The sequence below is a fragment of the Nymphaea colorata genome, chromosome 11, assembly GCF_008831285.2.
Source record: "Nymphaea colorata isolate Beijing-Zhang1983 chromosome 11, ASM883128v2, whole genome shotgun sequence".
In the NCBI taxonomy this organism is placed as follows: domain Eukaryota; kingdom Viridiplantae; phylum Streptophyta; class Magnoliopsida; order Nymphaeales; family Nymphaeaceae; genus Nymphaea; species Nymphaea colorata.
The window spans coordinates 16,155,231-16,167,550 of record NC_045148.1 but is presented as its reverse complement, the minus strand read 5'-3'; the positions used below and the strand labels follow the sequence as shown (position 1 = coordinate 16,167,550).

General features: G+C 43.0%; 1 protein-coding gene across 1 annotated transcript; it reads right to left on the bottom strand.

Annotated features, from left to right (window-relative positions):
- Positions 1-6,535: 6,535 nt before the first annotated feature.
- Positions 6,536-7,345, bottom strand: LOC116264636 (uncharacterized). The gene has a single exon (XM_031644965.2). The coding sequence runs from the start codon at positions 7,213-7,215 to the stop codon at positions 6,664-6,666; it is 552 nt and encodes a 183-aa protein (XP_031500825.1). The 5' UTR covers positions 7,216-7,345; the 3' UTR covers positions 6,536-6,663.
- Positions 7,346-12,320: the final 4,975 nt, after the last annotated feature.

The window sequence follows — 12,320 nt, the reverse complement described above, 5'->3', positions numbered from 1 at the left end:
CCGAGGAGTAATCTCTCATGGCATAGAACGGCATGGCCGGGGCTAACTCTGATTCACATAAAAACAAAAAAGGAAGAGAAAAAAGCAAACAATTAATTAGTTAGCACGTCCAATTGCCAGCAGGATGGATGATTGAGCATATTATGACTTTCAAATTAATTGACGTAAAAATGCAGATTATTTTTTAAATTAGGTTTCTTATATTGAAAACTTTAAGTGGTGTTTGGGTTACACCCAAACCATGTTTTGGACGCTGAACCTGGTTTTACTAGGCAGAATGAAGCTTTGGTGCCATTAAAACTCAACTTTGACAAAATTTGGTTTTGTGTAAAAGGGAGTAAAGGAAAGCATGAACCTTTTCATGATCAATTCTTTCAAAATCAGGTTTAAAAAAAACCAATTTTTTCAAAACTCATTACTAAGAAGAGGGTGTCAGCTCCTAAAAAGATGCTAAAGATATGCCCTAGAAGCACTCTTGTCATGATTTCTTCCTGGACAACAACATAGCTCCATATTACGTTTCTCATTTTCTACAAATCACATATTACTGAAAGGTTTGGGGGCAACAAAACCGGAGCTGGTCAGCAGCAGCGGAAGAGATTCGAAAACAAGATAGATAACGTCAACAACAAGAGGTTGATCTACGAGATGACATCTTAAGCACATGGTGTGTCACTTCTAATGTCTATCCAGTTTCGTTATGTGCCATTTTGAATTTTTTATTTGGATGGAGCAGATTGCCAAAGACTTTTTGGACGTCGGGTCTCCATTGTTTGTTTCCTTCGGTCAGGACTTGTGGCCGTACTTGTGTCCATGCCGATTTTCAAATGAACGGTATGTATCTGTTTGATTGTGAATGTCTTTTAGGGGCATTTTTATCTCCTCTAGTATGAAGTGAGGAGCTCAAGGTTAGGGGTGAACACAAGCTTAGTTGAGCTCGAATTCAGTCAGCTCGAGCTCAAGAATAGCTCGATGGAAGCACTTTGACTTGGTAGTTATGTGTTGAGATCGAGCTCGACTCGATTAAGGCTTGACAAAATTGTTTGAATAGAATTGATATTTACTGTTACATGTTGAACTCGAGCTCGACTCGATTAAGGCTCGACAAACTCGTTTAAATAGAATTGATATTCATCTTTACATGTTGAGCTCGAGCTTGACTCGATTAAGGCTTGACAAACTGGTAAACTCGTTTGAATATATTGACTTGATTAAAGCTCGACAAACTCGATTAAGGCTCGAGCTCGACTCGACAGTTACGTGTTGAGCTTGAATTCAACTCGATTATTTGAACAAGTCGACTCATGAGCTTGAGCTCGACTCGTTAAGCAAATCACTCACAAGCTGAACTTTAACCGGTCGAGCTAGTAGCTCGACTCGTTGTTCACCCCTACTCAAGTGTGACCTTGGATCCATCCACTGGTTGATAACAGGAACGATGCTTTCATGGAACGTTGGTTCCAAAGAATGCAGCGTTCATGTCACCAAATGACCCTTTAGGATAGGTTTAACGATGCTTTCATGGAAGGTTGGTTCCAAACAATGCAGCGTTCATGTAACCAAATGACCCTTTAGGATAGGTTTACTTCACATTACTATAATCCTAAGCCAACTGACATTCAAAAGAGCACTTAAATCTGCGATAGGAAAAGATGTACTCTGAAAAAAATTTCAAGCCATCAAACGCTGAAATTTCAACCGGCCGTGGAAAAGCTTTGACGTCATTCTTTATTGGCAATGCACTTAGATAAATGAGAAGCAAACACGTTAATTAGGTTCACACGTTTGTAAAAAAATAGACTACACAAGGATGAAGAGCATGTGATGTGTCGAGGAACATTGAAGGGAGATCCAGGCGCTGTTGGTTCTAAAATGGTCCCTCTCATGGTCATTTGTTGAGAAAAAAAAAAGACATTAAAAACAAGCGATAGCTCCTTCAACCCAGTCACGGTGGAAATCCAGAAGGATTAGTGAATTCTGAAAAAATCCCCAACCAATATGGTGACAGGCATGAGATGTCGAGTTTGAGGAGGAAATTATGAACCATTGTGTTTTCCCAGTTGTTCGGGTAACTCATGACCAAGCAACGGTTGTTCCTGGATGATCCTTGAAGGGGAGGAGGCTCCTTAAATCTTAATAGAGATGCTTTTCATGGAGTTAGCGATCCATCATTTCTGTCATGACAATTGCACAAAACAGTTGTTCGAAAATCTTCGATGCTCAATGAACCATGAAATTTTGAAATGAGAACCAAATGCAGCATTCATCTTCTCCTCCCAAAGACTACCCCACTGGTAACATATATAGAAATTGGTGCAAAAAAAAGATCTATTTTCTGCATCATTCCGTAAGGGTCTGCTCTCTTGGTTAGATCAGCGAACCATCAATGGCGTTGTTGCAAACTAAATCTCAAGTGAAACTTATGCCTAGTTCGTGAAGCTAAGAGGATAATTCCTGACCTCTACAACATTGGACCTAAACTTTGGAAATCTTGTCCTCGCTGTTCTTGTTTTTGGTATGGGCTTGGGAAAAATCTAAAATTTATAATTCCCGGAAACAATATTCTTTATTGAGGGCATAATCCAACTCTGCCCACCCTCTGCACTTGCAGAATTGCTCTTCTTCATGCTAAGTTGCGCTCTTTTCTTTGGATCCTGCTACTCTAAACACGTTTCTCCAATAAATGATGAAACCGGAGAGAGAACAGTTCCATTCCATCTACCTGTTGGTGTATGGAACTTGATCCATACTGGTCGCACAGATGGAATTTTTTTTATGTAAGGGCATTTATGTCATTTTGTATAAATGCGGGTTTGCCCTAATCCTTATGTTGTGAGGGGGGCCGCCGATTCTTTTTTGGTTTTCTCTCTGATATTGTCTGTGTTCATCTAAGAGTGAATAGTGAAAGATCTGTGCGACCGTGGACGTAGGAGATTATTGCTCCGAACCACGTAAATCTTTGTCTTCTTTCTTGTTGCTTCTAATCCCGCTCTTCAGAGTGCAAGAGGAAAGTTTTGTGTGTTGTTCCTAACACTACCAAGAACAAATTCAAAGTGTTTGCGAGAGATTGATCATTCTGCAGCCTGAGTGCAAACACTCCAAGTTGTTTCAACAGTGACTACATATCCCTCTGTTAAGTGTCCAACGCTCCAGGAAGTTGAAAGTTCCCTTTCCAAACTCTCTTTATGTGCTGTAACAATCAACGAAAAGAGGGCATTATCATCGGATGCTCCTCTACCGAGAACGTTTAGAGAGAAATTGAACTCAGCAGATAAAGAATCTATATTGATCAACCTCAATTAACTTTGAGATTTCGGCTGGACAAGAAGTGATTTAAAGGATTGATTCCATCCTTTGAGTCTTGCACTCGACCTTTTACACAACCCACATTTTAAATGCCTCTCCAAGGTGGGATATAATATTCGTATATGGACTTTAAGGTTTCCTAAACTGATGCTCCCAACATTTTAAGCCGCACAAAATCTGTAACAGGACATTATATAGATATTCTTTTCACGACACTTACAGATTTCTGAAAGTCGAAATCTCATCGTTGCAATTATTTTTGAAAAAGAACACCAAGAGTGGTTTTCTTCAACTATATTAATATCACAGTGCCTGCGCAAGATTATAGTAACATATAATACATATACCACATTCGAAATTAGCTGCTGCGGTTGTTGGCTGCAAGATGTTCTCCGATGGTTAAAAATTCGAACTGTAGATAAGAACTTTCAATGACTGCTTCAATTTTTTAGATCTGCAACATCCAATATCGTGTGTGAGGGAGACACACACACAGAGAGCACAGAGAGAGAGAGAGAGAGAGAAAGAAGTAAGTCAAGGAGGTCAAGATTCTTTTAATCTCATCACTTTATCAACTTTCTCGTTTTTTTCTATCATTTAACCACCAGCATCAACTCACCTACAAACAAAGGTAGAAAAGCACTTGCAGCCCATTCAAAGGTAGGGGAAATCAACCCGTTTACCGGAATTACAAGCTACAAACAAAATCTAGCTTCTCCATATTGTTGAATTTTCGTCGTAGCTATGTTTTTCGCGTTTTCCTTCTCTTCATTCGTATGCCTTTTTTAATGAGATGGACCTTTTATGACTCGTGGACGGTGGATCCCTTCCAGGTTCGGCCCTATCGAAATGTTTAAACCTCGGGGCATTATAATATTTTTCGGTCTAATACACAAAAAATGGTGCACATAACCAGCTTGGGATGATATAGACCACGGTTGAGCTTTCCATGAAATAAAAAAAAAAAAAAAAAAGATTTCAACCCTACTTGGTCAATTTTCTTCGTTATAAGAAAGAAGAAGAAGCTGGGGACAGACATGGGTTCACATGCATGACCACGAGAGCCAACTAGAAGCGTCTCACATGCGATTGAAAAAGAGCTTCGTCCACTTGGCTGAGCGTCCAATTTGGCGTGAAATTATGTCAAGAGTTCCTGCCGGAAAATTCCTTCTGTCGGAAGAAAACTGGACCTAGTTCAAAGAAGGAGACGAGTGACAACTAGATAGATCTACACACCCACCAGCTTCAATAAGTTGGTGGGCTTGGTAGTCTTCTAAACTCGGCTGGACCCAGATTAGATGCTGCCTCAACTTACTAATGACCCTGAAAATTAATAGGAATCAGTTCATTCACGGACAGAGCCAGGAAACCCTGCATTTCATGCAAATATAAACTGTTGAAGGTCTTAAATTTCCAATTGGATCAGATCCTAGCCTGGTATTTATACTATATGTCACTGTGACTAGATTTTACTGCGCACACGCCTCAATTCTTACCCCAACGTTTGAATGATGGGGCATCCTTCTTCGAAAAGGTTACGACATTTCCGGGAAAGTCACGGAAAAATGGTTGTTTGATCTGAAGGCGGAAAATGATAATTGAGGCGGAACTTGCCATCGCCCTTCCTCCGCGAACATTCCCATCGTCGGGCTTCATAGAAGTTGGCTACTTTTCATTGCGAAATTTCCAAGAAGAATGATTGTGCAAGTTGCAACTCAGTTTAATAAAACCTCGTTGAAAAACTTAGTCCCCGAGTAATTCAAAAACCGATGAGTTAACTAAAAAAAAAAAAAAAAAGTTTCTAAAACTCATTAAAAAGTTTGCTTTTTTTCATCACAGCTAGTTTTCTGTCATCCAAACGCACCCCCATCCACGCATAACAAATTCAAAACTTGTTAGGCTTATGAACTAAATAGACCCAGAAGCTGAGGTTCATTCAAAGCCATGATGTAAGCGTGGTTGCCGGAAACGAGTACCAATAAGACTAAAAAAGCAACGGATTGTAATCGGTTCTTCGAGACAAGGAGGATGGTTTTGGGTTGATTCCTTGTATCTTCCTCCAGCTGCTATCTTTTTCTTCTTTTTGATGATATGTGTGAACACATCAATATTTTGTGATGGGTAGATGAGAGAATTATACTGGATTACAATGGACAGATGAATCGCTCTTCGATTTTCTCCGTGTTGCTTTGATTCATATGATCAACTGCTCGAAATTCACGGTCAAATATGTGTTTGGGGGGTTCATGTGAATGTATGCGTTAGAGGCTCCCCTGTTAGGAAGCATGCCACAAGGGGATGAACAAAACCTGGACTGACGTAAGGAATTTTTCGACCATCAAACACGCTCTTTTCCAAGGGATAGAAAACCGAAAGTGGGGCAGGCGCATGTGGTAGAGCACCGAATACCGACTCTGGTACCATTGCCTGCGTCCTCTCAAAAGGAACCCGGCGAAAAATAAGGTTTTCGCAAGAGCAAGTTGCTAATATCGGGCAGACACCGCGTTTCATTAAGAATTCATAACGCGGAGGCGGAGCTCGAGGGAAGCAGTGCAAGTTGCAAGACGAAATATGGTGCCCGTCGCCTAACCCACTCACCGGCGCTCCCTTATCTAACCCAATCCAATATTTTAGATAGCCTTACACCTCTCCACCGAGAATGGCCGTCGGTCCCTGGATTTCATAATTCGACAAAGACCAGCTCATGATTCCACGGTAGAATAATTCAAACAAATAAATTCGAGTAAATAAAGACCCACAACGGTCCTCATCGTGGGACTTTTTGTGCTGTAAGATGGACACAAGATAGAAAAATATTATTGGGACCTCTGTAGCTACTAAATTGAATCAAGCGGCTAATGCGTGTTGACGTCATGGAAATCCCTCAAACTCACAAAGGCAGAGCAAGTGGTTCTTTAAAGAAAGATTGTTTATCATTCCGACATGTATCAAGTTTTTCCGGCGTAAACACGACCCAACAGAAATTGACCCTATAGTTCGCCGCTTCAGGTGACGTACTGTTTTCATGCGAACGGTCCCGAAAGTGAACGGCTCCGTTGATGATAGTTCACTGGACGCTGCGCAGAAATGTTTGGCCATGAACGGATGTGCCGTTTAATACCAATAACCTGTTTAGATCCGTATAAGGATATTAGATTCAATGATATACCACGTATCGGACAGTTGTTGGTTCAGTTCATCTTTCATACTCAACAATGGTACGCTCTGGTTGGTTCCTTTGTCATTCTTTCTATTGTTCGTTTAAAAACTTTATACAGTGTGTGATTGATTATACAAAGATATGAAGTAGCTAGCGGATCACTCTTTCTTTTACAGACTTTTGTCGATCACAGGAAGCTACAGAGCAGGCATTGTTTCATGTCTCCACAACCCCATGGACGAGAAATCTGCAGGCACGGACGCATCCGAGTAATCGAAAAGACCATCCTGATCCAACACGACGGCCTCCTCCCCTCCATATCTTGCCTCCCCACCGGGAAACCAAAACTCCTCGACCGCAAATCCCGGAATGCCCTCCTCGAAATCCCAAAACCCCACGAACCCAGGCACCTCCCCAAGAGCTCCGTCATTCTCGATCCGGGGGACGTCGTCGCAACCCGCCGGCGGCAGGCCCAGCTCGTCGTCGGTGGCCTCCAGAAGGTACCCGAGGTCGGGCTGGGCAGAGGCGGCCGGCGCCCTGGACGCCGCATCGTCCCCGTCGATCTCATCCTGGAGGGACCTCATAACGGAGTTGAGAAGCTCCTCGGAGGTCGACTCCGACTCGGAGGTGTCGTCGGAAACCACGTCCTCCTCCAGAAGGCCGAGAATGTCGGACCTGAGGCGCTTGGCCTCGTCTTCCCCACATTCTGCCTCTTCCGCAGACCGCTTTCTCTTGCTCTCGTTCTCCATTACGGAGTTCAAAACAACACTCAAAAGGAGAGTCGCAGAAGTAGCCGGAAAAGAAAAACAGTACGGCGAGTGGATATGGAGAGAGGCGAAGAAGGAAGCAGCGGCTTTATAGATGAACGAATGACGAAACCGCCCCATCCGTTCTTTTGTTCTTTTCTTCCCATTTCTTAAAGGCGCGAAACAAACGTGTCGCGCAGAACCTTTCTTGGGGCGCGCGCATTCAACCGCATTTTGGTGTTTGCTTTCACGTCCGCGACTTGGTTCGGGGCCCACGGCAGCCCCGTTCCCACCGTGGACTAATTTTCCAAGACGTGTTGCCGCCAGGACGGCCTTCCACCGGCGGTCCCGCGCCCTCTTTGACGCGTGTGATCACGCCCTGCCTTCCTCTTCCGGACGCTTCGCCGTTCCGGATTTTATTTCTCTGGATCCAGCCCACGATCCGAACCGCCTAAATTGGACCCACGGACTATCTTTATGGGCTGCCTTTGCTTTGATTAATGGGGTCTAAAAAGACGAGCCACTCTAGGGTTTTGAACTTTGAACGCCGGCTTTCCCGGAAATAAAAATTTTGAGACTAAGACTTATTTAGACTGACCGGAAGAAGCTGAACTTAACAAAACTTACGGTTTAAACAAACCATAAACTCCGTCCGGCCTCGTGAACACGGCCGGAGAGGCGGTTTACTTTTGTAATAAAGAGATTAAAGATGGTGTAAATAAATGCGTTTGACAGCGGGGAGCCCATCAATCACGTGACCGCCCACTGACTGAGTCGTACGCTATCTCGGTACCTTGAAGGAAAAAACAGGAAAGGTTTTTTGAAAAAAAAGGAGAATAAATCCCAAAGTTTGAAATTTCGTTTTGTCATTGTGCTTTTGGTTAGGCGCTGTGGACCGTCCGATGGGCTAGTGGACGGGCCGATGGACAGCCTCATCCGAGCTGGGGTGAGTGGGGCGCGCATGGAGTGAAGGCGCTCGAATCTCTGTTTCGGGGATTTGGTTTCCTGCTTTCTGCGTCCACTGGAGCAGACACAGCAGGGATCCCGTGTTGCCGCCCTTTAAATGACTTTTGCTTTTCCTTGCTTGTTTTTTTGTCCCGCCCCGCTCTGTCCTTTCTCTCCCGAGTGGACAAACGGGGGACACGCTGCTTTCTCTTCCGGCGATAAGGACGGCCGCCTCCCCATCGCCATGAGTCGGTTTCGACCCACACCACTCGCATTCGTTGACCGCGTCCGAAACGTGAGAGGTTCAAGGGATTTAGGCCCGAACCCACCGAACCAGGCCGCCTTACATCGGCTGATCTCACGACGAAAATGACCGGCGCCAAAAGTTGAAACCAGGGCTACACCTGTCTAACTTGACTCTGATTGTGGTTCTGATTCCTTGATAATCTCACTTTGACCGCGCACCCGGTTCTAGATCTTCTGCATGGGAAATAAATTAAAACATTTAGCATGTGAACTTTGCTGCAGGATTACATTCTTACTATTTTCATGTATTATATTTAGAATACAATCGCAGTGGCATGTGTCCTTATCATGTAATGTCTAAATCATTCTACAGCATGTCACGTGTTTGGACCTCACACTTGCTCGATCAATAATACCGTGTAAGTGATTCTCTAAAAATAAGAACCATGCGTGCTGTGATCTAAAATTCACCTTTCTTTATTTGACCGCATTGTTCTCTTAAAGTATTGATCGACATGATGAAGCGAAAAAAGCAAAACCATTGAAATGATCGACGTGATGAAGGGAGAGAGGATTGTTTGAGAAGACAACACAATTTCCAAAACAACTCTTATTGCGTCGGGTTTATGTCATTGGATCTTCCAACCGTGGACCTTAATCATTCACACAAAATTGTATAGTCGGTTTCTTCCTTATCTTGGTTATCTTGGTGAAACTGATCGCTTGATTTTGGGCAGAACCATGAGCCAGTGGGCACACTGGAGGAGCAATATGTAGGTCAGGGCAAGCAATAGCATTGCGAAGCTCATGGCCCAAGAGATTCAAATATAATTTTGAGTTCAGAAGTAGCAGTGGTCATGATCCAATGCTCTCAGTCTTTGTTTCTGGACCATATTTGAGCCGGTTCTCGTTCCATGCAACCTTCGATTGTGGTCGGCGGATATGGCCAGGGATCGACGTGTTGTGCTTGTAAGAATCATTTGGTGGGTTGACATATGTCACTAAGGAATTTCAGACATTATAACTATCTTAATGTAAATATCAGATTAACTGATTTCGTTTGGAGATATCACGTCATTTAATATAGTATGAAATATTTTTATAATGTATAGATGTTTGTACGTAATTACGAATTCTTTGATAGGTTGAGCCTGAAATTGCTCATAATATGAAAGGTAGTGATTCATGGGCCGTGCAAATAGTGAAAAGAGAGTTGAAACATCGCTTTATAGGGTTGTCTTTTTTCCATTTGAAAGAAACCGCACGTGCTTCACACAGACTTTGCAAGATCCTACTGCGATCTCACCATGCGGTTTGTTCAGATGGATTCAAGTACGCTTTCGTTATAATTAAGGTTTTGATTCAGTAATTTATCATGAACGAGATCTTGCTTTAAGGCATATTCTTTTGTTTGTACATGAAATCTCTATCAATGCTGAGTCAGAATTATTTCAACTCCGGGTCAGCCTAAGAGTATTCATCCAATCTAGAAGAAGGCAAATGAGGGCTGTGCATGGCATTGTTGGTGCTCCTACATGTGCAGCACATTATTTGCGCTATCTTCAAGAGAAAAAGCAAACACTTCTTGTGGGGATATTCGGTTAAACCTCCTTTTCAAAGGAAAACGAGAAGAGAGTCTTTTCACGTTGGTGGCGGACAAGATATGCACTCCCTTGGACTTTACTTGTCCACTGGGTTTACGTCGTTGATACCGTCGGATCTCATCACCACAAAAGAGAATTCCTTTTTATCAGCAAACAAGATGGATGTCTCGATTCCAGAAGTTAGCCCTTTTCCTTCCGCTGTTGAGAGCCGAAAACCATGACAGGCGTCGTCTTTCGTGAGGCAGAACTTTGTGTATTTTCGTAGAAGAAGGCGCTGCAGGTGGTTTAGTCAGAGTTATCAAAAGCGATTAATGAATCGAATGAGTTTTCTCCACAAGAAAACCAAAGCACCCAGTTAAAATTTAATTGATGGGTGTTAAGGAGACATCTTGCGACAAAAATTAATTACATGAAGGCATAATTTTCTTCGGACTAGTTTTTTCGCACAAAGACGTATGAAGAGGAAGCGAGGACCTTGAAGTGCCGTAAGGAATCAACACTGCAGGAAGGTTCATGTTATTAATGTGAACAAATGGCTACACTGTACCAAAGATTATAAAACTGAACTGCAAGGGGAAGTGGTTCTATTCGTTGCCAGAGTTCAAAACAATTTCAGATCTTAATAACTTTACCATGTGCACATCAGGATTTAAACTTCAAAGCGAAAACTACGCTAAACCAATTATGCATTTATGCTTAACGGTATATTGACAGATAATAGTTTTCAGAGAAGATCATAGAAGCTTATTTTGCAAAGAGGAGGAGTTCGCTGCTTTTGGTGTTTGCCTTTGAGAAATCCAATTTGAGGCTTGCATCTCAACTCGAGAATCGATATAAGTAGCTCCGACCTTGAAGGGAACATTCATTTTTTTCTGCTCATAGTCAATAACTTAATTTTGTAAAACGACTAAGAATAATGAGATTCAATGACCGGGCACCACTGGTTTGTAGTGCAAGGCGTTCGAACCCCTTACTTTTCTGGTGTTCCTCGTTGCACAGGATTCCTGTGGTTTCATTTAATTGATGGCCGCGTAAAGACCCGAGGATTCTAAAAGTCAATCGGGATTCAGGTCCGTTGATGGAGAGGCTTCCTTGCTCCCCAAGGAACCGTACTGGCTCCTGCCGGACCCACTTTCCGGTCGTTTCGTGGTTCTCCTACGCTTGGGAGAGGCTATCCTGAAACCAGTCAACCGGATCCAGTTGTTTGTCTGGGTTCGAACTCTGACCAAGAACGGTCAAAAACGCTGGAAGGATACGGCGGCGCCGGCCAAGTTTCGGCAACTCCGACTTCGTCGGCGGAGATGGTCATGGAAGCCAAGCCGCAAGTCCCACATTTCCGATACGAGGACAACCCGGTGGATAACACGAGTTGCCGAAGTAGATGGTTCCAGCAATTTTTTGTGCATTCTCTGCTGGTCGAGAGTTCAATAATCAAGAAAGCAGCTCTCCGTTGGCAGAATTTGGTGAAGCGGAAAACTAACCGTTCACTTGTAGTTTAGATTTCTCTTTTGCTTCGCGGAATCTGATACAAAACCCACTTTTCAGGCTTTCATCTTGTTTGAGTCAAACGCGAATGCTTCCTGTTTCAACGAAAATTCCACAGTATGAAATGTCAAGCGAAGAGTGAAGAGGCTATGCCATCACAATCTTCGTGTAGGTTGAGCAGGAACTCAGTCTTTTGAAGACCTGAAGTCAAGGTTGATCTGCAGAGTGAAAATTGGGATGCAATTGTTCTGATGTTTCTGACGTCGTAAGAGCTCTTTTAAGCTTCCACATGGTTGCTGCAGCATCCTGCTTTCTTTGGCAAAATGCGATACATATAAGAGGGGTTATAAGTGGATACCTTACAAGGGCTTCATTATCATTTCCAGTAGTGAATTGGGAAGAATTGTCACTGACCATGAGCTTGAAACCCACAAACCCACAGGGGAGCATTTCTTCACAGATTTAACTGAGGGTTTACTGAAGCAAAGTTAGATGGTCACTGAAGTTTTCTATGTTCAAATTCTTTCCAGCTCTCCCTTCTACAACAAGATCATTGCGACTGTTGAGCCATGTAGCTCACTAGCATCAATGATGGGGTTAGATTTCCCAATCCGTCAAAATACTGACGATATGACAGGGCATCTGCACAATCAGGAATTAAATTTTGCCGACTGATTCTCTATGCAAGTGGCCTGATGGTATCCATCCGTGATCAATAATTCACATTGGAGCTTCTACAGCACATCAAGATGTCATGAGACTGATCATCTGTACGCTAACGCGATCTCACTATCGTCCCCAGACAAACATCCAATAACTTAAGGGTCT

What these genes read in the sequence shown, in the direction of transcription:
- LOC116264636 (XM_031644965.2), bottom strand. Translation starts at nt 7,215, where the DNA reads ATGGAGAACGAGAGCAAGAGAAAGCGGTCTGCGGAAGAGGCAGAATGT.